Source organism: Scardinius erythrophthalmus (assembly GCF_964197995.2).
Source record: "Scardinius erythrophthalmus genome assembly, chromosome: 1".
In the NCBI taxonomy this organism is placed as follows: Eukaryota; Metazoa; Chordata; class Actinopteri; order Cypriniformes; family Leuciscidae; genus Scardinius; species Scardinius erythrophthalmus.
In genome coordinates, this window is record NC_138221.1 from 68,988,921 (window position 1) to 69,016,745 (window position 27,825).

At 38.2% G+C, this 27,825-nt stretch overlaps 1 protein-coding gene across 1 annotated transcript in view; it reads left to right on the plus strand.

The window, feature by feature from the left end:
• LOC308688123 (protein NLRC3-like) overlaps positions 1-27,825 on the plus strand; it is a 92,585-nt gene that overhangs the window by 28,170 nt on the left and 36,590 nt on the right. Inside the window, exons 3-4 of the mRNA XM_081361030.1 lie at positions 3,260-5,212; positions 7,434-7,607. Coding sequence (XP_081217156.1) covers positions 3,260-5,212; positions 7,434-7,607 — 2,127 coding nt within the window. The remainder of the gene's footprint in view (positions 1-3,259; positions 5,213-7,433; positions 7,608-27,825) is intronic.

Here is a 27,825-nt window from a genome sequence, read left to right on the forward strand (position 1 = left end):
TCAGAACCAACATACTGTAGAAATTGGACAATTTTCTTCTAGAAAGACAAGGTGTTCAGGTGGAGGAAGACTGCAGGTTGCAGTCGAAACATGTCAAGGTAAAGAAAAAGTTTTTTCTCCACCTGAACACCTTGTCTTTCTAGAAGAAAATTGTCCAATTTAATCATTAAGAAGACAAAATGAACATTTTTGAACAACTTACTGTAGCTTCAATTAGTAACATACAAAGCCACTCTTATACACAACTAAATAATAAAGAGTTATGACTTGAAATGTTTGCTGTATACTACAATCAAAAACATCTGCAGAGAGCACAGTCAAAATGTAACTTTTTGTGACTGAAATTGCACATATTGCAGTATAACGTACGTATAACAGAACGGTTTACACAGTGTACTGATGTGAAAACTAAACAATACAGAAAGCAGCTCTCATACAAAAATACTAAATAGGTAACAATGAAATTGCCAATTTTACATACGTTAGCTTTTAACGAAGAAGGTGCCGTTCGAATTTGGCGCTCAGCCATCATGAGTCTGTTATGTATGTGCGCGTCTCTGTTATGTGCGCGTCTCTGTTATGTGCACGCCAGACTGTCCGCGCACTGCACGTCCGCTTATAGTTCCGCCTTTCGCGTTCCGTCAATATTACGTTATTAGAAAAAAAATATATTTTTTTTTTAGAAAATCGATTTTTTGACATTTGTGAATCGATTCAGAATCGTCCACGTCCGCATCGCGATGCATCGAAGAATCGATTTTTCCCCCCACCCCTACTGTGTAGCCTACATGTCATCAGCTTTCTCTACCATGAACAGGATTATAATCGGTTTCCCTCAATACCTCATACTCAAGGATTCCCCTTCCGTCGGGACAAAACGCTTAACGTAGCTTATGGACTAATACAGTGATATGAAAGACCAAACTCGCACCTTATTGGGGATGTAGGATGTAGGCTACTAGGCTATATAGCTTAATGGACTAATGCAAAATGGACTAAGAATATGAACGTATCGTGATATACTGGCATAAAATCAACACTTGATCAATACTAACACTTTCTCTTCTCTTCTCTTCTCTTCTCTTCTCTTCTCTTCTCTTCTCTTCTCTTCTCTTCTCTTCTCTTCTCTTCTCTTCTCTTCTCTTCTCTTCCTCTCTCTCTCTCTATATATAAATTAGTATAGTATAGTAGGCTATGCCTATTGCATTAGCTTAAACTGGGAAGAATAGCACTTGCATATTGTTGTCCTCCTATTGTTAGTTTAACTGTAAATCGCTTTGGATAAAAGCGTCTGCTAAATAAATGACTAAATGTAAAATTGGCTTGACATTGGACATTTGCACATTTAGGGACCGTCTCAAAAGTTGCATACAACATTGGCATACAAGTTTCTAACTTCAATAGAACAATTAAATTTATTTGAATAAATATCAAAAATCCAAAGGGTGCGCACTGTGCATTATGCCTGACACTAAATGAACACTTTACAGTTGGTTTTATGACTGTAAGTTGTTCTATACAACTGCTATTGAAGTTAGAAACGTGTATAACAAAGTCCTATACACTTAAATGTGCGAATGTCAAGCCAACTTTATGCCAGTCTATCACTGGGAAACGCTCAGCATTAAACTTTGCGCGTTATTCTGAGTCCATCTGCTTGCCTGCAAGTTTGGTCTTTTATAGGCCTATCACTGTAATTAGTCCATTAAGCTACGTTAAGCGTTTTATATGTTCAGCATGAGAATCCTGAAGTATTGAGGGAAACCCTAGCCTGCATGCAGCAGATCGCTGCAATATAAAAGGCAACTAAACAACCAAGAGAAATATATGTCAACCTCAAAAATGTAACATTGGATCTGTATATCCGCATCGGGGAATAACATTATAATCTTGTTCACTGTAGAGAAAGATTCTTGTAGGCTACACAGGGAAAGCAACCATGAAGACACTGAATTTAACATAAAACCGCCGTCATAATAATCACAAATACACTTGCATTGCTGTTAAATGAGTTTTATGAATGAATGGCTTGCTCTAACTGTTGCTGTTCTTCGTCAACAACACGTGCTTTTGCACCACCTGCTGGTGAGGTCGACTAACAGCAGATGGAGAGTATCCATACTACTGCTTTTCCTGCAGTCCCTTTGAATTTACTGTCGAATTTGAACCACTGAATTTGTGGAAGCGAAATAAAATGGACCGAAAATTGCCTGTTGAATATTATAGGTTGTATTTTTAAACAGTTTGAATATTTTGGAAGTGAAATATGAAAGGTGAATATGGATTAGTGAATTTTTAATAATGAAAATGTGTTTGAAATGTTTTTAATTGAAATATTCAAAGCTTAAATATTCAACCATGTTGAATTTCAGCCCATAAAAAGGCAAGCCCTAAAAATACAATGCATTAAAATGCAAGCATGGTTAATGCAATGCCTATTTTTTTTCAAGTAGTGCAATTCAACAGGCTTTTTGTTTCAAAAACATTTGACATTATTTTACTTCCATAATATACAGTCATTCAAATTAAACTGTTCATTTTAAAAACACACACAAAATATTTAAAAACTAAAGATTCTGAAAGCTTTGAAGGAGATCCCATAAATTATATTGGCTTTAACAATAATCGTGATATTTTATTATGATTAATATATATATTTTTAAATATAATGGTTTCATTATAAATATGATGATTAATATGATGACACCCAACTTAATACGATATTTCCCATCTGAATCAAACTCTGTCATGTCAACAAATGGAAAAGTAAGCCAGCTGTTGATTATCATGATAATTATTTTGCCTTTAGCTTCAACAGCAAACTTTACATATTCTTCAGAATAACTGTTGATTTAAGGATCATCCGTCGCCATTTACAAGTAAATCAATTACATGTAATCATTTCACATGAACACTGCTTTTTCTTCATGTCAGTGTTTCTGTGATATTTTAAAATAATGGTTTCTGTTAAATCTGGTCAAGAATTTTAGCCACCTTTCTCTTTTATTCGAACATTTTGACTACTGAAATATTGATGTCTCATTACTTTTAATATGCAGGTCATTGTCTGCCCCCAAATGCCTGATGTGCATAATTAATTTACAGTTTGTTGGAAACATGGGTAAATAAAATCTGTGCGGGAACAGAACCTTGAGGATCTCCATGTAATATATTAAGAAGACAGTTTTTACATTTTTCAGATTTTTATATTTATTTTAACAGAGGTTTTTGTGTCTCTGTCTTCTTGATGTGTTTTCAGTGGTGGGAGAGCTGACCAGATCAGAGATGTGTCCTGTCAGACCAGCTCATCCTCCACCTGTCAGAAACACATCAGTCATCATGACACAGAAGCAGCCCTGCAGCTCGATTCTCACCAGCCAGTGCATGATGATCTGCAGAGAGTCAAAGACCAGCACAAAATCAACATGAAGAACAAGTATGAGAGCTTATTTGAGGGAATCAAACTACAAGAGAATCAGACCCTCCTGAACAGGATTTACACACAGCTGTACATCATAGAGGGAGGGAGTGAAGGGGTGAATGAAGAACATGAGGTGCTACAGATGGAGAAAAGTTACAAGACCCTCCAAGACACTCCAATCAACTGCAATGACATCTTTGATCCTTCACCTGAACTAGGATATGAGGAGAAGAGAAGAGAGAAGAAAGACAAAATCAAGACTGTTCTTACTAAAGGCATCGCTGGAATTGGAAAAACCGTCTCTGTGCAGAAGTTCATTCTGGACTGGGCCGAGGGAAAAGCCAATCAGGATGTAGATTTCATGTTTGTGCTTCCATTTAGAGAGCTGAACTTGATTAAAGATCATCAGTACAGTCTTCACAGACTTTTGCTGGACTTTCATCCTGAACTTCAACATCTGGACTCAAAGATTTATGATGAATGTACAGTTGTGTTGATCTTTGATGGTCTGGATGAAAGCAGAATTACACTGATGTTTTCAGACGCTCAGAACATTTCTGATGTGACTGAGTCTTCATCAGTGGGTGTGTTGATGTCAAACCTCATGAAAGGAGATCTGCTTCCCTCTGCTCTCATCTGGATCACCACCAGACCAGCAGCAGCCAATCAGATCCCCTCAAACTACATCAACCGTGTGACTGAAATTCAGGGATTCAATGACCCTCAAAAGGAGGAATATTTCAGGAAGAGAATCAGTGATGTGGATCAAGCCAGCAGAATCATCTCACACATCAGAAGAGCAAGAAGCCTCCACATCATGTGCCACATACCCGTCTTCTGCTGGATCTCAGCCACTGTGCTTCAAAACATCCTGAAACAAGATCTCAGTGCAGAAATCCCTCAAACTCTGACTGAAATGTACATACACTTCCTCCTCATTCAAACTCATATGAGGAACCAGAAGTACGAAGAGAGAGATCCAGATAAAGTCTTGCAGTCCAACAGAGAAGTGATTGTGAAACTTGCTGAACTGGCTTTCAATCAGCTGATGAAGGGCAATGTCATGTTCTATGAGGAGGACCTGATTGAGAGCGGCATAGACGTCAAAGACGCCTCAGTGTATTCTGGGATTTGCACTGAGATCTTTAGGAAAGAATCTGTGATTTATCACAGGAAGGTTTACAGCTTTGTACATCTCAGCTTTCAGGAGTTTTTTGCAGCACTGTATGTGTTTCTCTGTTATTTACACAAGAACAGTGAAGTTCTGAAAATGTTCCTGACAAGAAATTCCAGAAGTCAGTGTGAGATTGTTTCTCTGGATGTGTTTCTGAATGAAGCGACAATTAAAGCCTTGAAGAGTAAAAATGGACACCTGGATCTTTTCCTTCGATTCCTTCATGGCATCTCACTGGAGTCCAATCAGAGACTCTTACAGGATGTGCTGATTCACACAGAGAACAACCCAGAGAGCACCAAGAAAATAATCCAAAACCTTAAAAAATCTAAAAAAAGTCCAAAAGACAATATCAGGCCTGAAAGATGGATGAATCTGTCACAATGCTTGATTGAGATGAAGGATAGTTCTCTTGTTGAAGAAATGCAGCCATTTTTACAATCTGAAACAAATAAAAACCTTTCTCTTGCACTATGTTCAACTTTGGCAAACATGATCTTGATGTCAGAAGATGTGATGGATGAGTTTGACCTTAACAAGTACAACATCCAATCATCACAGGGTCAAGAGGGTCGAAGGAGATTGTTACCTGCCCTGAGGAACTGCAGAAAAGCTCTGTGAGTGTGAAAATATGAACATAATATCAACTGATTTGAAATATGAACATAATACCTCTCATGTAGGCTAATAGTTTAGCTGAATGTGTTGTAATGGCTTTTCAATTTACATAAATTTGAAGTGTCTACAGATTAAAATATTTAATATAATTATTTTAATTTGTAATTAAGTTGTCTTGGAAAAGCCAACTTACTGATATTGTACTTAAGATTATTTCTCCACGCAACTCCTCCTAAACTGTTCAAGCTACAACCCGTAATCTCAGACTAGACCTTCAAACTGTTCTGACTCGAGTTGCTTTATCTATTTAGACTGATCAGACTTGCTATTTTTCTAAAATTGCTGATAAAAACTTGGAAAAATCCCATAGACTTTCATTGCGGAATGTTCAAATTGAGCCAAGACTATTTAAACTTCAACTGCCTAAATTCAAATTTTGACAGTTGGAGAGGCTCATTAGACTCCATCAGCTGCCATTCTATGTACTATTTCTAATCAATAAAGACTCATTTAAGCTTCCATAATATTTCTAAACTGAAAACCTTCAAACTTTTAAAACTACTAAACTAAATCTTAAACTAATTAAAACTGAAAACATTCAAACTTTTAAAACTACTAAACTTAAACTTAAACTAATTAAAACTAAAAACCTTCAAACTTTTAAAAATTCTTCAAACTTTCTGGCAAGGCTTTTTCATGCCAATTTTGTTTGTCTACAAACTTTTTCATCTAGTTATAATTGAAATCCAAGTATTTACATTTCTGAAGTTTTAAAAGCTAAATGTTCTTCAGCAATTACTGTCTTTTCAACCAATGAATTTACATTGGGGATACTTAATTTAATTAATCAATCAACAATACTATTGATCAGCATTACCAAACGTGGGCGTTTTTTACACTAGAAACAAACACTGATGTACTATTTTAATTTAATACTGTGAAGCTGCTTTGATACAATCTGTATTGTGAAAAGCGCTATATAAATAAAGTTGACTTGACATGACTTTTCCATTATTCATAATTTACTTTGGCCTAGAAATCTAGACGCACCCTAGCGGCAGCAAAAATTATTTTGCAAAAAAAAAAAAAAAAATAAATAAATTATTTTGCAGCCAGGGTAGTCTAGCAACTCTCTGTTGACTTTCGTGCTGGAAAAACCTAAATTGGGTCAGGCCAATCACATCGTGCATAGAGTAGGCGGGGCAGGCTTAACATAATGATGACAGAGTTGCGACGGTTCCCCCTGCTTCTTGAAAACAAAGAAGAGCTGCTGCTGCCGGAGAACAGTCTTTCAAATTGGCTTTGGCCGTGACTCTGGAGGACTTGGAGTTAAGTTTTTCTTTGAGAAAAGAGCAAAGAATGGCACAAAAGTTGAATCTATCAACTAACGTTATCTCCGCTGTTGGGAAAACGCTCTGGTTGGTTGAAGCACTGTCCTATTGCGTGCAGAGGGAATTTGAAGACAGGCGTTTATCCCGCCCCTCGGATTGAGCCGTGTCTATGGTGAGTTGCCAGACCTAACATCTTGATGTAGGTCTGGCTTGCCAGGCTAAATTTACTTGATAAAGAATAAGCATTTTTAGAAAAATATATTCCTTTTCCTGGTCTAGAAATCACAGTTTTAAAACTGCGGGATTAACAGCACAAAAGCGACTCTAATCCTGTTCCGGACCAGGGTTTCATTACTCTGTGTAAGAAGTGGTGCTAATCCCACTTCTAACTTGCAAATGTGAAACATTCCTTTACCCAGGGTTAAAAGCAGGGTTTAGAATCACTAATCAGATGTTAATTGCAGCATTGAAACAATGTCTATTGTAAAAATTGGAATACAATTAAAATTGAAAAATACATAACAGAGATTCGGTCTGATTCAAGGTTGATCCTGTTCCTTTCTCTTCCATCTTTGTGTCACAGTACTATCAATGAATAAGGCAAAAAGTCCAACAAAAATAAAGAAATGATTTCAAATGACACTTCAATTCAACTAACAAGACTTTTTTTTCACTATAAAGGATAGTCAAAGACAAAGAAATAAAACATTATACACATAATGTTCATGAAATATGAAGTCATGTCTATTTTAATTGGTGAATCTTCCTTACAAAAGACCAGAATGTCAATCAGAATGATATTTTATGTTGAAGTTGGTTAACCAAGGAAGTCGTGCGATCTGGTGGGAACACCAGCATGCCTTTTAATCAGTGTCCTCTCTTTTTTCAGATTAACAGACTGTAATCTCAGTGATCAGCACTGTGAAGTTGTGGCTTCAGTTCTACAATCATCAAACTCCTCCCTGAGAGAGCTGGACCTGAGGAACAATGACCTGCAGGATTCAGGAGTGAAGCTGCTCTCTACTGGACTTAAGAGTCCAAACTGTCAACTCAACAAATTGAGGTATTGAACCCTCAGGGGTCTAAGGTGTTTTAGGGGTCCTTGAGATGTTTTGAAATGCCCTGACATTTGTGCTTTTTCAGTTGCTTATAAACATATCAATGGCAAAGGTGTAATTACATATGTTGCCTTCGTCAACGAAAATTATGACGAAATATTGTCGTCAACGAACCTTTATCACCTGACGAAAACGAGACGAGACGCAACGTAAATGCTGGTCATGTGACAATGAATAAAAACGAGACTAAATGTGGTTTACAAAATAAAAACTATGCTAAAATGTCTTTTCATGTTCGTTGACCAAAACGAGAGGAGACGAAATGTTATAACATCATGACGAATGAGAGAGTTGTGCGTGAACCCATAGTTTTGTCGGCTTTAAATTCTGGTTTGCGATAAACGAGACGAGACGAAATGTTATAACGTCATGACGAATGAGAGAGTTATGCGTGAACCCATAGTTTTGTCGGCTTTAAATTCTGGTTTGCGATCTGGTGGTCACCTGATTATCAGCGAATTTAACAATATTATTCCATTAGTTATTCCATTAAAATGTCTCATTGATATATTTGACACATTCATAATCATTACTTTTGCCGGTTCTTTGTGACAGCTGTTATGTGCGTTATTGGCAGCGTCTCTGGTTACATGAACTCGTTACCGAGTTTTATTTTAGAGAATAATCGCATAATCTATTCGATATTCTATAATTAAATAAACTAATCGAATATTCAAAAATCGTGACTCATCCCTGCATGGAATCTCTTGTTTCTTTTCCCAAATCTTGACTCACGTCTCACCCATTTTCTAAGGGGATTATAAACGTTTTTTCATTGGTTCACTTTTAATTAGGCCTATTATATTTGTATTCTTTACTGTGGTAAAGTAGAAAACGCTGTAGGACAGATAGCCTACATTTGTACTTGCATGTCAAATTCTTTTTAACACAGTTTGTGCTTGTTATTAGACATGGTAAGGGACGTCAAGTTTAGTTGTAAAGTGCGTTTCACACGCGCGGGTGATTTTTAGTTTCACTTTCTCTGGCAGCGCAATCTCAAACATAGCCTAAATATCTCGCCCTTGTGGAGGATAAAATTCGCTCTTCAGACCAATTTACATCAAGTAGAAAACATAAGTAGAAGATATCAGAAAAGAGATCGATGGTCTCTTTCCTGCTCGTGTCCCACATCCCTCTCAAAGCGCAGAGTGGTAGGCTATATCACGCGTGTTTGTGTGGAAATATAAAACGAGTTTTTATTATTTTATTTTTTAAATAACCCCCCAACCACCGGCGGTAGTTAGTCCGTTACCACCGCGTGGTAAAAAAAAAAAAAACTCACCTGAGAAGACAATGACCTGCATAATGAGCCTTTCATTCAGGTGTATCACTGAGCCACAAGAAAGAATGCAAATTTTATATATATATATATATATATATATATATATATATATATATATATATATATATATATATATACCTGTATATATAGTGAAATAATAAAAAATAATAATGTTACCACTAGGGTTGGGTATCGGTTGGGTTTTATCCGATACCAGTACCTACTCGGTATTTTTCAAACGGTTCCGGTGCTTAAACGGTTCTTGAAACGGTACTTAAGAAAACTAAACTGCACACACTTTATCAAAAAAATAATACCTCTGTGTGTGTGTGTGTGTGTGTGTGTGTGTGTGTGTGTGTGTGTGTGTGTGTGTGATTTTCTGAAAAAGATTTTCTGATTAAATGAAAAATTGTGCCCTTTAAAAGGCTACTGATGTAGCACAAAACACTTGAGTTAAGATCAAAATTTTGTCTTCTCATATTATGACTTTTACAGAACAGAGAAATATCTGACACTGAGCAGAAATATTTAACACACACAGTATAGCCTCATATAAATATACTTGATATTGATATACTTCATACTTGATATGCAAGATTTGCAGTTGGCATTAAAATACTAGACTTACCCGAAGAGGAACACTGGCAGCTGAACTTGAACTTTAGTCAAGCGTGTCAGAGGTTTTGGGTTCTATAATCCGCATTTGTAGTTGTTTTTTTTTTTTTTTTTTTTTTAAACAGATTATGCTCATCAGTGGTTGTATATCAAGCAGGGACACTTTGTGTCCATTATATTTTGAGATTTCACCAGAACGAATAGATAGGTTATGAGGCGCCATCTAGGGCTTAAATCAAACTTCATTCACGCACATATGAAACCCTTGCATACACATATACTAGGTAGTCACACATACATGTATACTGCTGAATGCTCAAAATAATATATATGAAATGCACAACTTCTAAAGTCGCTCACGCACACACACGCAAACTCTACACACACTAGACGCGCGGAACTCTCCGCGCACATACTCATCTGAGACGCGAGCACACATACACACACACACACACACACACACACACAAACTCTCCGCGCACATACTCATCTGAGACGCGAGCACACACACACAAACTCTCCGCGCACATAATCATATAGACGGCGCCTCATAAATAGATCGATCTCCGCAACGTATTGAAGCGCGCGTCCGAGTGAAGTGCGGTGTGCGCGAGCCACGAGAAAACACTGTATCCGCGCCACTGATCGCAGCGGCAACGAGCACTTTGATCACTTGATTTAAAAAAACACATTTCAGCGCTAGATCGTCTCTTATTTAACAAACGAACTAAATGAATGCTTTGCTGGTTAACTGGAGATGTTTTATTATTGGATCATTCGTGCCGCGAGATGTTTTATGGGGGCGGAAAAAAAACGTCAGGCACCGAAATCAGGCACCGAAAGTTTCGTTCTTATTCGGTCTGGTTACTACCGTTTACGTCGGAACCGGTTCCCTATTGGAACCGGGTTTCGGTACCCAACCCTAGTTACCACAGTTTAACACTGGGGGAAATTAACTCTGTTTAGTGTTACCACAGTTTAACACTAGGGGGAAATTAACACTGTTTGGTATTACCACAGTTTAACACTGGGTGAAATTAACTCTTTTTGGTGTTACCACAGTTTAACACAAATAGGAAATTAACTCTTATTGGTGTTAATTTTTCACTAATGTAGAGTTTATTAAAAAAAAATATATATATGAAAAATTCTCACTCGAGTAAAATTCTTAAAAACCATTTGTGGTGCAACCGGTTAATAAGTGTCAGTATTTCTCTTTGTACTCTTCTAGAATGTCAAATTAACTCTTAAAACAAGTTTTCAAAACAAAGAAAACTACTTAAAAAATGTCACATTTAAAACTTTTATTAAAACAACATTCAGGCTCAGGAAACACTCATACATTAACAAAAATACATCACATCTGCATTAAATGGCAATACGGCACTACATGCAGTGCAGAATCTGTTGTACCATATTTCATCTGAAGATCAAATGGTTTGAAAGAACACAGTTCATTAAGATTCATCCTTAAAAACTCTGTCTGGATGCAGTCTGACTGTAAATGCAGGGTAATGGTCATCAAAACATAGTTTCCATTAGTGTTCCACACAACAGCACATTTTCATCTTTCACAGAAATAGTCTTGATCTTACAAAACACTGGCATCTCACATGCTACTTCTGTACAGATACTAAAGTCAGGGCGATACTCTGTGCCGTGGTGTTTGATCCACTTTACAGAATAGACAACTTCTGACATTACCACTCCTAGTTTGGAAGCAATCTCTTGGCCACATTTAAGTTCACAGAGTTCTACTATCTTTCCTGGGCCAAGAGACAATCTGTACTGGCTAAAAGACTCCCAATACGTCGCAATTCAAAATTGATGCTTTGTGGCTAGAGTTTTGGTGATGTTTTTGAAACTTTTTAATTGTGTTTTAAAACATTTGTGTTTAGCTTCATAACGAATACACCACGTGTGAAGAATTGGTCCAATTTTTCTTATACACTGTGGGTAATGTATCATTATATGATGCTTTGGCAGAAGATTTATTTCGGGAAATAATTTTTTTAATAGCTGGTGATGTTCAATTATTAAAAACTTAAGATAAATGGTCATGCCTTCTGTTCGGACTGGTGAAAATACAATGTTGACAATCTGCAAAAGTAAAAGCAAAAGATGCCAGTGTTTATCATCTCTTTGGATTAAATCACCAAATAATAGGGGCATATTGAACAACAAGCACCAAGATTGGATTGCATTTAAACCCAAATCGTTGCTTCCATCGAACAATTTGACCACTGGAGGACGGTTCCTCTGCTGATTGTAACTATAGCCATGTAATCTACCAGTAAAATCATCACCGCTCAGAAAATCACACTGAATGTACTGCAGAACATGTTTTACCTCTAGCTGAGCAACTCTTTCTAGAATGTTGTGCATTATATCCACAGCGAAATTGTTGGCTGTGTTGAAATACTTGAGTGAATTTAACAAACATGTCCATTGGACACCATAAACATGGGTAGTGTAGAATTAGTTTGTAAAGTTTCACAGTGCAGAGCATGCATCTCAGATGTTCTTTGTACAACCTGAGGATTATCTTCACAAAAACACAGACTGAAAGCGATCTTTCTCAAGAAGACAGAAACGACAGCAATATCGAGCCCCAAATGACTTGAGAAACCCAAACAAGCTATGCAAGCCCAGATTATCTCTTAATAATTTCAGTTAATAACTTTCAGTTACTGGATTCTTAACACCCTCAATCTCAAGTACTTTCAAATCGTTAACTAGAGGCTCAAGTATAGAATTAAAACCATAGCGCCTAATATCCTGTGCATGAAAGAGGGCACATCAATGAATATTCACCAATGAGGAGTTAAAACCTGGGAGGAAATTTCTTTATGTAAAATAGATAGCACCCAATTTGTGTATGCCCCTTTTAGATCCCAAAGGATTAGCGGTCTCAAAATCATCATAAAATAGCATTTGTAAGGCATCCTTTTCTGTATAAAATAAGATTACTTTTAAAATGTGCTGCATCACTTAAGTTAACATAAATGCCTTCCTTTGGAACATGCCTGGGTTTAAACAAATCAGTAAGTTGCAGATTTTGTAAAATTGCCTTCAGTGTTTCTTAAATGGGAATATAAGCAAATTTATTAGTTACAACAACTTGATCAAATGTGGCCTGATCCAGCAAAATGAGTCATAGTGACCCAAATTTAAAAATTGAGATTTTGGTATTAATGGAAAGAGGAGACCATAATGATATCCTAGTCAAAGTCATACCTTGAATGGTTGTAAAGATATACACATTTGAATTATAGTTGTCTGCCCTCTTTTTCCAATTGAAAACCTGAGAAAATTGCTTTTAAAGTTTTTTGCCCGTTTTTTGTTGATATCTTTCAAAATCCATTGCATTTAAAGGGGTAAACTATTTATTTTACAGCTTAATTTGACCAAAGACGTTAATATATAATATATATATATATGTTAATATATAATATATATAAATGCTATTAAACCAGGCTGAAGCTCAAATTATTTAAAAGTTTTTATTTTAATAAATAATTTAAAAGGCACTTTTACAAAAAATGACTAAAATCAGAAAAATTGAACAGAGGTGCTACATTTTTGCCTGAGAGAGAGGGTGGCCTTGTCCAAAATGGCACACTTCATGTGCACTTTCGGTCTCGTGGACTTACAATGGCTGATGCGTGCGCGTGTCCGTTAAGTCTGTGAGACCGCAGTGTGTCCCATTTCTCATTTTTAGATCTCAGAAGGGTGCTCGCATTTTTGCAGAGCCCGCGCTGATGCGGACTCTGCAGCAGACTTCTTCCCGACAGTCAAAGCGGCATTACTTCACGAAAGTGCGGACTCAGAGGAAGTTCGCGAGTGCTTAGGGTTCCATTTGGGACAGGGCAGGTGTGTGTGTGTGTGTGTGTGTGTGTGTGTGTGTGTCTGTTTGTGTGTGTTTGAGAGAGAAAGTGAGACGGAGAGAGACAAGTAAACAGAGAACAAATAATGCTAGCCTATGCAATCATATCTTTGTGTAGGCTAGTTGACAATAACAGTGTAACAAATTCATAACGGAGATACCAACAGTTAAATATTGGGTTAAAACAAATCAAACACATTGTAATGGATTCTCCTTGCAGATAAATACACTCACCCAATAATTGTACTCACTCACATCCATACACAATAAATACACTCACTCAGATTCAAATTGGACATTAAATTCACATTTCAGCTCTTTTCTTCTTAGCTGGGCAGGGAGAGTGACAACTTACTTTCTCAACTGGCGGTTTTGGGCATGAATGTCCTTGTATTTTCTTTGCAAAACTCACAGATATTTTGGTACAGAAGTCTTTCTTTTCAAATCCAGGCCAGGGGGTCTCTGGATTGGTGGTGCGTCCCCTTGGAGCAAGCATATTCCTTGTTCATCAGAGGTGGCAAAGGCCTTGTAAAATACCCAGCCAGGATGGTCACTGCTCATTCTGAAAAACACAGAAGACTGGGGAAAACTAGTTGTAAAAGATACATTCACTATTATATGCACAGGGTTCCCGCGGGGTCTTAAAAAGCCTTAAAAGCATTGAATTTATTAATTTGGAAATAATACCTTAAAAAGTCTTTAAAAAGTCTTGAATTTTGATGTCTGGGTCTTAAAAATTGTGCTGTATGTAACTTCTCCGTATTGTATTTTTCCTCAAAAGTTTCATTTGTCAACCACGATTATTTTTATTAAATAACGTAGTATATATAAAGAGTGGCGGAACCAATAATTGAGAATGCAACGCAGCCCCGGGTCACAGTGCACAGTACTGTGAACACGTGATGCCTTCAACACAACACAAGTTAGCCTACAAAGCGGAGCTCGCTCGCGTGCTACCAGTAGCCCGGGGCTTGATATGAGGTCGCTCGCCAACAGGCAGTTCACATACCGCGTATTTTTGCGTGCTCAAGTTTATTAAAATGTGGGCATGCGGCAAGCGCTATTGAAACAACGCGCAATTTTTTTCCACCCGCAGCCAGATACAACATCTTCCTTGTTGCTGTGGAGAGTGCGTTGTATGGTTGCTTAGCAACGACAGACGCCGCAGGAAAATCAGACCAAATGTTATTAATAATATTAGATAAGCGGATGTGCATTGTAAATGTCAGTAATTAATCTTTTTTGACTCATTCTTTTTATAAAAAAAATATTTAAAGGCTGAAATATGTGAGGTTTATCTTTTTATAAAACCATTTTTGTAAAAACTTTATTTGAACTTGTACATATTAGTAGATAGGGGTGTAACGATACATCGATATGGATCGATGCATCGATATAATGTCTAACGATACGATGCATCGATTCCACACTTAAAATATCGATATACACCTTTATTTTGACACTCTCCATATTCTCATGTAACATCCTTCCGCCAAAGCGCACATTTTCGTTTACTCACCAACCGCCTGCCGGTGTGTAACGTTAATCTCCTCATCTGAAAAAGACTGACTAAACCCTAAACAAGTTTTTTTTCACACAAGCCGGTATTGTCCGCTGTCAAGGCATCGCGAGTTCATGTTTTACAGCAGAAACAGACTAGCACTCGCACCCTTGTTGGTGAACACAACACGATAAGTCCGTTTTAGCGACTCAGCGCGCAGTATTCAGGTCAGATGTCACTTTGAAAAGACGCGCTGGCTAAGAGGAGTTTCGTCAAAGCTGACTAAAAGTGATCGAGGATGGATAATTTCAATGAACTCGTGATATCTTCTTCAGGGCGTAAAAGGAAAATAAAACCTGAAACATTTTCACGGAACCTTACTAAAGCAGCTCTTTTAGTGGTGAGGGAAAAGCTCCCTGTACTGCGTACGTTATCACAACAACAAAGTTTGTCAGGCGTCTATGTCAGCTGAGGAGATTAACGTTATGAAGATTAACCGAGTGTTGTATTATTTATCATAGCAATTACTTGGTTTTGTTTGACTCAGAAAGATGAAATGTGAATGTATCTGCTCTGCTAAAAAAAAAAAAAAAACTTTTAACATATTAAAGCATACTTTCAATTAACTTTAATTTTGTAATTTACCTGTATTTTTTAAGTTATTATTATTATTATTATTATTAATAATCAAAACAACCCAGCTGCAGTTTGATTGATATTACTTGGAATGCACAATAATAATAAAAAACATGATTTATGAAAATGAACAAGAATGGAGTACTTCAAATTACCACTTCTGTTATAAATGTCCAAATTGGGAGAGGGTGTGCAATTTTCAAAGAGTTTAATTAAACGTTCATGTTATATATTTTGATTGCATTTGTGAGTTAATAAAAACGTAACTGGTTGTGTGAACATAATATCTAAATATTGATTAATCGATCGATATAGCCCTGAATCGAATCGAATCGAATCGTATCGTGGAATTTTTTGAAGTATCGGAAAATATCGTAATGCTGGCTGAGAGAATCGATATCGTATCGTATCGTGATGAACTGTCCGATTTACACCCCTATTAGTAGATAACATGTTGCAAGACACTCCTTTAAAATCTGGCCATCATTAGGGCCCGAGCACCGATGGTGAGAGGACCCTATTGTTTTTGCTCCGTTTATTCTTCTTCTTCTTCTTCTTCTTCTCCAAAGTGAATCGCTTTTTAGAGGGCCTAAACATGCTCGAAAACTCATGAAACTTTGCACACGCTTCAGAAGTGGTGAAAATTTACGTGTGATATGGTTTTCAAAATTGGGTGGGGCAAATTCGGTAAATTATTGCCCCCACATTTTGCCCCGGCTCTAGGTTTCACGCACAGGTATGAAATTTGGTACATACATGTAATGACCCAATACCTACAAAAAGGTCTCTTGGAGCATAGCCCTAAACACAACAGGAAGTGAGCTATTTTGAACTTCCTCCTGGATTTTGGGCATTTTTCAAAATTTCCTGATGTTGTACTTTAACGAACTCCTCCTACAGATTTGATCTGATCCTCTTCAAATTTGGTGAGTGTAATCTGAAGGCCTTTGCGACGTTAAATTGCGAAGATCTTGAGTTTTCGTCGAAGGATGTGCCCTCGGGGACCTGACAAATGTTCACCCAATTTCGGCCTTTTGGTGATATATGCATGATCAGATAAGTTCAATATTAAAGGGGGGGTGAATTGCTGTTTCATGCATACTGAGTTTTTTACAATGTTAAAGAGTTGGATTCCCATGCTAAACATGGACAAAGTTTCAAAAGTTAAGTTGTACGTTTGAAGGAGTATTTTTGTTCCAAAAATACTCCTTCCGGTTTGTCACAAGTTTCGGAAAGTTTTTTTCGAGTATGGCTTTGTCTTACGTAAGATAGAGCGGAATTTCCTTATATGGGTCCTAAGGGCACTTCTCCGCGGCCGCGCGCGCACTCGCAGACCAGAGAGAGAAGAGAGCGAAAGCAGTACGTTACCTCAAAGCGCTTTGCTCGGCTTTTAGGGAAGTCAATGTCACCAAAGAAGTGGGTTTTTGGTTGGCAGGGCAAGACAACCCTGCACAGATTCCCAAAGAATCCAGCGTTAAGGGAATAGTGGATGGAGTTTGTTTTTTCGAAGCATCAACGGAGGTTGTGCACGACTCTTTGTTCCCTGCATTTCGACGATGATTGTTTTATAAACAAAGCCCAGATCGACTTATTTGCAGATCGTCTAATGCTTAAGGATCGAGCAGTCACGGTGAGTAAACTACTTCAAATGTCTCTCTGTGTTGTTGTTAGATCAGTTAGCACAGCCCACACGGCCCGCCCCCAGCCGCTCGTTTTTTTCCGGAAAGACTCGGTACAGCCAATCTTTAACTTATAAATATAATAAAACTAAAGACGTTTTGGAGATATGAAGGATGCAATACTACTCTATAGGTACTCAAGATTAACAGGAGATTGAGTGAAAATGAGCATTTCACCCCCCCTTTAATGTTGCTTGCAGTTCCGATGTTGCTAGGCAACCACAGACAGCCTGCAGTAACTCAGGCATACAATTTCCAATCTGCCCCAAACTTCACATGTTTGATAAGAGTCCTGTCCTGAACACATGACCATGCTCATATTTGGTTATAGCAATAGCGCCACCTGCTGGTAGCAGGAAGTGTGGCAAATACAAAACGTGCTCGAAAAATCATGAAACTTTGCACACGCTTCAGAAGTGGTGAAAATTTACGTGTGATATGCTTTTCAGAATTGGGTGGGGCAAATTGGCATAGTTATTGCCCCTACATTTTGCCCCAGCTCCTGGTTTCACGTACAGGTATGAAATTTGGTACATACATGTAATGACCCAATAGCTACAAAAAAGTATCTTGGAGCGCATCCCTAAACACAACAGGAAGTCAGCTATTTTGAACTTCCTGTCAGATTTTGTGCAGTTTTTGCCATTTACTGATGTTGTACTTTAACAAACTCCTCCTACAGTTTTGATCTGATCCTCTTCAAATTTGGTGAGTGTAATCTTAAGGCCTTTGTGACGTTAAATTGCGAAGATCTTGAGTTTTCGTCGAAGGGTGTGCCCTCGGCAGCCTGACAAATGTTCACCCAATTTCGGCCTTTTGGTGATATATGCATGATCAGATAAGTTCAATATCAATGTTGCTTGCAGTTCCGATGTTGCTAGGCAACCACAAACAGCCTGCAGTAACTCAGGCATACAATTTCCAATCTGCCCCAAACTTCACATGTTTGATAAGAGTCCTGTCCTGAACACATGACCATGCTCATATTTGGTTATAGCAATAGCGCCACCTGCTGGTAGCAGGAAGTGTGGCAAATACAAAACGTGCTCGAAAAATCATGAAACTTTGCACACGCTTCAGAAGTGGTGAAAATTTACGTGTGATGTGGTTTTCAAAATTGGGTGGGGCAAAATGGCTTAATTATTGCCCCTACATTTTGCCCCGGCTCGACGTTTCACGTACAGGTATGAAATTTGGTACATACATGTAATGACCCAATATCTACAAAAAAGTCTCTTGGAGCGTAGCCCTAAACACAACAGGAAGTCAGCTATTTTGAACTTCCTCTCAGATTTTGTGCAGTTTTTGCCATTTCCTGATGTTGTACTTTAACGAACTCCTCCTACAATTTTGATCTGATCCTCTTTAAATTTGGTGAGTGTAATCTTAAAACCTTTCCTAAAGGCGCCGGGTGGCGGTGGCAGGGGTGCGAGGGCCCTTTTCATCGCTGCTTGCAGCTTTAATTTTTAATAGTATTTTGATGTTTATGTAAACAAAACTTGCATATTGATAATTTTATATGTTATTTGCGGGGTTTCGACAAACTCAGTAAATTGATTTCATAATAATTGTGAAAATAAATGTTCATGCCATTTCATCTCTAGTTATGATCAACTAAAATCAGCTATAATTATGTGTTTTTAGAGTATAATATGCAAACTACAATTTTCTAAAATAATCTCTGAGCCTGTTCAATCTCTATTAGGCTATTAATATGCTGCTTCGTAATGTAAATAAATATGAGATGAAATATATTATTAGAGGGCAAGTTTGTTTTAGCCTATTTTCATTTTAGGCCTAAGGTTTTGGGCATTTGGCATGTTGTTGTGTGTGGAAGGTTACTAATGTGATTGCTTTGTCTGTAAATTAAATTAATGCTTTTTCAATTACTGAATTCATTGAAATAAAAATTTTTTTTTCAGAATTCTTTTAATTATTTTTTTTTTGGTTATGCGCCGTGTAGGTCTTAAATTTCAATCTTTTTGGTCTTAAAATGTCTTAAAAAGGTCTTAAATTTGACTTACTGAAACCTGCAGGAACCCTTAATGCAGATACCCATGTAACACAGAAGCACACACCCACACACACACAGCACTTGAGCATAAGACATATGCCATTAGTACTGTATTATAGTACCATAAATTACACGGGGGGTCAACCCATGTTCTTTGTAATGCTTCAGGAGAGCTGTCAACTTGTTTTGGCTTATGCTAAAATAAAAACAAGAACAACCCACTGTCACTAAAATGCAGAGCAATGCATTTCGCCATAATAGCTTGTTCTGAGTTAAGAGCTGCTTACATTTTTAAAGTTACTTACCAATGTAAAAACTTGAATGTCTCTCGACAGGCTGTCTTGCCATTAACGTAATTGTCTGTCATTTGGTGTAGATGCTCTTGCTGCACTTTCTTCTTTGAGAATCTTGTCATCTTGGAATTATGAAAGTGGCAACTCAGTTTCCCCAACAGGACCAGGTCTTTCTCGTATTCGATGAGAGAGGCCATAGACAGACTTATCTCATAGACGAAATCTTCATCAAATGACTGAAAACACGGCTCTCCATCGTTGAGTTTACACCCTTTACAGCAAAATGCATGTATTTTTGCTAACTCATCATCTCGCTCACTACTAACTGCTTCACAACTAGACATAACCCTATTAACTTCCCCGACATCAGTCACAGGCTGTTCATCATTTTCATCATCGTCGTGATCCACAGGGCTGTCACTTTCGCTGTCGCTGTCATCAGAGGATGACACGTCTCCAGATCCCAAAAAATCACTGACTAGCCTTAGCCACTCTTTAATCTTTCTGAGGAGATCTGCTAGCTTGTTTACACAGAGCGCTGCGAGTCTGACAGGAGGATGGCTGGACCAATCACGTGCCGGTCAGTCGAAACAGGGCTTCCCTTTGACAAATGATCAGCGTTTGTGTACATTTCTAAGCTTTTTGATTGGTTCCATACAACGTGTAACACCATATTTGGAGAGCAGAGATAGTGACGTTTAGGGTACATGAAACATCAGAACCGTTCGGTTCGCTTGTCTCGGTTCGGATTGTCGGTTGTCTCGTGTGTGCGTCGCACGGTTCGATGCATGCGCAATGTAGCCTTGTGCCCGTGCTAATACAATGCTAAATCATAAATCAGATGTATGTAGAATAACATTACGATGTCCAGCAATTTATTTAAATAGACATTTAATGAGATCTACTCCACTATATGTTGTTTTTTCACGTGAATAGATCAACTGTTTCACATATGTACTTTAATGGTCCAGTGGCAGAACTTTTGTCAAGCGTGTCAGAGGTTCTGAGTTCTAATCCGCACTCGTATATATTTTTTTATACAAAACCAATTATGTTTATCGGTGGTTGTATATCAAGCAGGGACAGATTTGTGTGAATTTTGTTTTGTAATTTCACCGGAACGAATAGAGAGTCTCCTCAACAGATTGAAGTGCGCGTCTGAGTGAAGACTGTGCGGCGTGTGCGCGAGTCACAAGAGAACACTGTATCAGCACCACTGATCGCAGCGGCAACAAACACTTTGATAACTTGATTAAAAAAAAAACATTTCAGCGCTAGATTGCTTCTTATTTAACAAACAAACTAAATTAATACTTTGCTAGTTAAAGCCACACCGTGTAACTTTTCAACCTTCATAATATATTTCCAAGACCCTTGTGATGGTACATCGACTTACAATAGGTTGAATGACACGTCTGCCAGAGCCTGACGGGGTCTGTATCGCTTTTACTGGCACTATGTAACTTGGGGGTTCGGGTAGTAACCAGAGCACAATGCACGTATGTTTTTGTCATGGGGGCTGTTGTGTTTAGACCTGGCCACTTCATGCGTTTTCTCATGAAAATACCAGGTGTAAATGCCCTCCGAAACGCATTCAAGACGGATTTGAATCCGATCGCTCAAACCACTTCAGGAGGAGGTCTGAGATGCATTCCAGACGAAACTGGACAAGTGTGCATCTGGTTGTTGAAACCACATATGCAAATTGTACTCCTCCCAAAAATGCTAAAAAATAAATAATATAAAAACCGTGTGAGAGCGTGTTATAGGCTATATGTTATTGCCAGATATGACGACGCGCTGGAACACGCATCACCGCAGATGAGAAGCTGAGCATCAATTCATCAAGCCAACGTGCAAACTATCGCAAATCAAAGTGAAAGTAAGTTGCAGACGCTGAACACTCAATCATCATCATCATTAAAAGCAAAGAAATTAAATGATCTTACCAGGGCTGTTACTGCTCTCTCTTATTGCGGTCTTTGATTTTCAAATTTTAGCTGATGATCAATAAAATGCAGCTCATATCTGTTGCTTTCGTGACGTGCACTCCATTAAATCCGCATATAGCGCGAGAATTTAAGATCGGATTTAAATCCGTTTCGCAAAAACACATTTATGTGACCAGGTGTAAATAGAATCGTTTTGAAAAATCTGATAGCTATCTGATCTGAGAAAACGCATGAAGTGGCCAGTAAATAAATCTCTTATTTGTAAACTTGTTTGCATTCTATGTTGTATGTTGTTGCGCTTGCTTGTAGTATGTCATTTTTTTACATGCTGTTCATTCATCCATTGCTGATAATTAGACCAGTCCAATAATTTCCACATATGTCTAGCTAACTTTCGATTATCAGAGCTATTAACAGACAACAAACTCTCGTTCTCTTACGTGTTTTTTGCATTGTTTTATTGCCTAGCTTGCCTCACGAACTAGTTTGCCAGCTGAACTCAGGTGTTGTGAGGTGTATTTATCACGTAGTCCTGAAGGATATCAGACGACGCTGTTGACGTTGATTCCTGCGATTATCATGAGAACAGTTTTCAATATCTCACATAAATATCAGGACATAAATAAGCCTAACGTAGAGGTTGTAAATAAACAAGCACAATTTGCAAACTATTATGATAAATTGCAATAATCATGTCTTCGGAGTGTATGTGTGCCTGTTCCATGCCCTACGCAGGTACCGGTGTGGAGGGTGGGGGGGGGTGGGGGGGTGGAGGGGTATTTACGACAGTGCAAGTATTCCCATAGACTCTAGGGGTCGCTGTTTGACAAAAACACAAATTCTCCACAGTGTGCCTTTAACTGGAGATGTTTTATTTATTTGTATTGGTACATCCGTGCCGCGAGATGTTTCAAAAGTGATGGGGACAATATCGACCCTGGCAAAAAGTGGTGGGGACATGTCCCACCCGCAAATTACGCCTATGATGACGAGACACAAGGAGAAATTGACAAAGAACTGTCCGACACAGCCCACGTAGCTCTCACTACAGATGGATGGACCTCCAGGGCCACTGAAAGTTTCCTCATGGTAACCGCTCAATATATTACTTCGAAATGGGAAATGAGAAACTGCGTTTTGCAAACACGCCCCATTTATGAAATAAATAAATAAATAATTAGATAATTAAGCTATATGTCATATGCTGAAGTACATTTTTGTTGTTGAGTGTTAAAGATTAAAAGGAAAAAATAACAACAAGAACCGTACAGAACCGAAAACCGTGACCCTAAAACCGTGATACGAACCGAACCGTGGGTTTTGTGAACCGTGCCACCCCTAGTGACGTTTCAGGGGATACCCGGGAAATGCTCAGAGGTGATGAGTGGAGTTGAGAAAAGCAATGTTCATTTCCAGTGAATTTAGTAAAACTTTGTAAACTTTAATAATCATTTACCTTTACTCAATTATCTGGACTATGAAACTTTGGGTGATTATTTTTGAATGTCTGTTCTTTGAAATTAGCATAAATAAATCTATTATTTCATTGTTTTTCCACATACAGTAATCGGCCCATATCTTAAAATGGAATGTTGCAACTTCCAACTTATTTCACCAGAGCGGGTCACAAATGTTCCTGTGGTTTTATTTCTCCTGCTGTCAAATCTTGTGGCAAGCACAATTTTGCTTGGTTCAATAATTCCCCATTTTTCCATGAAGAGTCTCTTTCGTTTGGCTTCAGAATTTAACAAAGTAAATGGATTTTCCAAGTTTTGAAATGAATTTTCTATCTTTCTTTTAGTAGCAGTGTCCTGTGAAGGCAAACAGAGCAAAGCTGCATCCTGGGCCTGACTATGAATCTCAGAAACCATTTCCTCCATAGATGAAACAAAACCATTTATAGCAGATTGACTTAATCCAGCAACTTTTAGTTGTGCAACAGCAGACGCACACATATTGAAAGTGCTCTTGTTTGACGTTAACAATCTGCCAAATATTTCAGAACTACTTTGTCCATCTGCCTTGGCAGTTTCATGGCTATCAATGGTGTAAAAATTCTGCTCACTGTCACTTTGCTCAGCATGTTTTGCGTGCAGATGTTTCCTAAAACCTGAAAAAGTACCAAACACAGAACCATAACCTACTTCTATGCATTTAAGGCAAAGATTCTTTCCACGAACAAAACCATGAACTAATCTGAAGTGCCTAAGAAGCATTTAAATCAGCTTAACAAACAAAACACTGGGGGCAGAAAAACGTAAGGGACCTAACTAAGCAGCCTTGCTCTGACCTCAGCAACACAAGGACTCTCTTTCACTTTGCCAACATCTATGTTGTACACAGTGGTCTGAATGAAAGTGTACATATTGTGTAGCATAGTGTTGTAAGAGGTACCAAAAACAAAGTGTGCCGTAAACAGTTCGTTAAAGGCACCAAGAGAAGAGGTTGACTTGCATGGAATGGCATGCTGATCGAGAATGATGAAGTACTGGTGAACTGATTTCTTCTGAAGTCCCACAGCTAGGAGATAGGGCTGAGCACTAGCAGTGATGTTTCGAAGATTCTCCTCAATGTTTGTTTCCACTCAGAGAAGACCAAGCAAATTGAAGAGAACCAACACTGATGTATTAAATAAAAGAAAACTACGATAAAAAAAAAAAAAAACCTTCTTGAAGACAACAAGATGTTTCTCTGCTTGAGAAGCAAACACCTTTCCTGGTCTCTTCCGGCCTTGGGCAGAAGGTGGGATCAGATGCAACAGCAGTAGTATAGAAGAGAGGTCAGTGTCCCAAAATGTTTAGACAATATTAATTATGTTAGCAAAACTTTATCAATAATGAAAACTGATACTTAAGAATAATTATTAAAACAGGGTCCCCGCGGATCCTTAAAAAGTCTTAAAACGTCTTAAATAAAACATACGTTTTTTAAGGTCTTAAAATGTATTAAATTTCACTAATTTTTGAAGAGTGGCATTAAATTTCATCTGGCGGAGTTTCTCCTTTTGTCGGGAGAAACTACCGGTATTTTCCATTTCACCAGCGCACGTCCCTGTCTAAAGACAGTAAAAAGTAGCATGTGCCTATTGCACAGGCATCACACACCATTTAGGGGGCAGTACGTGTTTTCCGTAGGCCTGTCATAGAAATAGACGAAGAAGTGTAGTGGCAGACGCGAGCTAAGATAGGGAAGTGCAAATTTAATGATAACTGGCTCGATGATGAGAAATATAGCGGCTGGTTACAAAAAAACGACGGTATACGAAGTGCGGTGGGCTGCAAAGCCCTTGACGCGCATATGAAAGGGGGGAAGCACAAGCGCGACAGTCAGGCAACAACTGTCCCCATTCAGCTGTTTGCCTACATCGAGATTTTTAATCCAAAGAGTCAAGGATAGTCTATCTACATACGTGACTTTCACGTTTCCATGGTAATCAGTCACTCGTGCATCACGCCCAAATGCACGCAACTGCGCGGCCGCGGCGAATAATTTTCATAGAGGTCGCAATGAGTTCAAAACGGCAAAAAAACTCTTCACTCCTTATTCACGAAAAAGTCAAGCACTACAAGTAAGTTGTCATCTATAATTCATGTGGTATTCGAATTGTGTTTCACAATGCGGATAACTCAGCCTATTTCTCTTGTTGAATAATTAAGTTTTGTTGTAAATTTAAAATATTCACTAACTGTTTTTATTCATAATATTAGTGATGTAGTACTCGAGTCCGGTCTCGAGACCGATTTCTGCTTTCTCGGACTCGACTCGGACTTGTTCTTACAAAGACTCGGTCTTGACTCGGACTCGACCCTTCAAAGCATAGATATCATATAAAGGCTTCAAAGACTCGGTCTTGACTCGGACTCGACTGAATTTGAAAACCAACGGACTCGGTCTCGACTCGGACTCGACCCTTCAAAGACTCGGTCTTGACTCGGACTCGGCATAGGCAGTCTCGTCCCCATCACTACATAATATCTTTTATTTTCACAGATATATTATCGAAGCCCTTCAAATTAGAATAAACATGGTGATTGTTAATGCTGAATTTGTATTTTCATGCATTAACAGCCACTATCTGCTTGTCCACTGTCTGCTTGTTTGTTGTCTACAAACTAAGTTCTCTTGAAAAAGCCTAACTAGAAAGTTTGAAGTAGTTTTAAAAGGTTTGCAATTGGAAAGTTTTAGTAAGACTCTGCTAGGCTATTAAGGAAATGTAATTTTGCCAAAATAACAACTTTATTTTAAGTAAATGTTATTTTTAAATCAGCTTAATTCAGTGTGATTTTACCATATTATCATGCTTAACACTGATCATTTGAATAATTGTAATGCAATGATCAGATGCAGATATCTAAATCAGAGAATATAACGTTAGGTTTGGGCGGTTGGCCGGTGGATTATTTATTTTTAACAGTGGATTCGAGTGACTCAAAGTGCACCAGATTAATGAATTTATCTTTAAAATGTACAAAATTTTCTTTTTATTAGCTTAGTTAGCTTTATTAACTAGTAAAATACATGATCAGGATTTTACCATAAGTATATAAAGTATAAGTATACTTTTTTTATAGCCTATAAAGTATACGGTATACTGAACATCTGCATTTCTTTCTTTCTGTTGTATTGCTTTAAAAATAAATAGCATTTTAAGCCAATTAAGGAAAAACCTGTCAACAAGTCTGAAAAAAGAATTGGTAGTTATTCTGTCCCCCTCACTTTTGAAATGATGGCTAGGCTACGGCCCTGAGGCTAACATTACAGCCGCGTTGGTGTCTTTGGGGCACCATTTTACATTCTCCCCAACTAATACACTGAAGGCTGAAATGCTGTGGGTTTTGCACACGGTTAGCCGACATCACTCCTATACATCCAACGAAGACATGAGCACTTCAGGGCAATGTTCCCTGAGGAATGTGCAAAAACATTTAGTTGTGGCAGGGACAAAACCTCTTCTCTTACTCGATTTGGACTTGTTCAGTACATAAAAAGGGGACTTCTGTCAAGTGTGAATCAAGGCAGCTTCGTTGTCATGTTTGACGAAAGCATGCATTGGACCACCAAAGGCTATTAAGACTATTTGCACTGTTGCTCAAATACAAATGTGCTTTGTTAACCTGAACACCCTAGAGTGTCATTTTTATATATATTTTTTCCATGGTAATGGTCTTAATTTTTATTCTTGAAGGTCTTAAAAAGGTCTTAAAAGTCATTAAATTTGTTGATCAAAAATGTGCAGATACCCTGTAAAAACATTTATAGGGACTAAATACATCACCCTTATGTTCCTTAAAATACACTGCATGGCCAAAAAAAAAAAGTCACTGTTTGGATTTAAATAGGCAAATCCTTAAAGAGTATATGATTGGATCATCATTGCAGTGATTATTATGTTTCTATCATGTTATATGTCTGGGAACAGTTCTTTTAATCCTAATTGATGGAGTGTGAAAAAAAAGCGACTCTTTTTTTTGGCGAGGCAGTGTGTTAAACGAATATTACTAAAATTACCTAAGTATTAAATTAATCTTAAACATCTTACCAAAATTAACACCCTCTTCGGAGTCATCAGAAGGAGATTCGGCTGCTAGCAGGAGTTCTCCAACATCACTGGTGGTTGGAAGCTTTTTGCACTGCTGAATCACTTTTTTCTTGAATGCAGTCGTCCACTTCTCCAGTAGCTTGCCTGACACTCCTTCTCCAAACATCAAAACAAAGTCTTGCTCAAATGGAGAATCATTATTCGATATAAACCCTGAAGAAACTTATTTTTAGACAACAGCAATGCATTTTTTAAAATCCTTAAATATTTGATTATAAAGACTTTACTTAACAAGCCTTTAACGTCTTTGAAACGTGGAAAGACTGTCAATATATCGCTTGACTGCATAGGGTCAAGAACGTCTCGGTTACATATGGTAACCCTCGTTCCCTGAGGGGGGGAACGGAGACGTACGTCGTGGTGAACGACGAATAGGAATCTCGCTAGAGAGGCCAATCTACTTCGAGTGAAACTAAAACAAGCCAATGCACATTGGCGTGCAATCATTTGCATCAGCTGTGCAGCCTCGCAGCGCGGGTATTTAACGAGCAGCTGGTGTGATTGCACTTCAGTTTTTTGCTGAGGAGCCAAGCCTGAAAAGCTGGTCGCCCCGGCAGGTAGTGGCAGATGTGGCGACGGGACGTACGTCTCCGTTCCCTCCCTCAGGGAACGAGGGTTACCATATGTAACCGAGACGTTCCCTATCGTTCGGTCACTACGACGTAAGTCGTGGTGAACGACGAATAGGAATCCCTACCAAAATGCC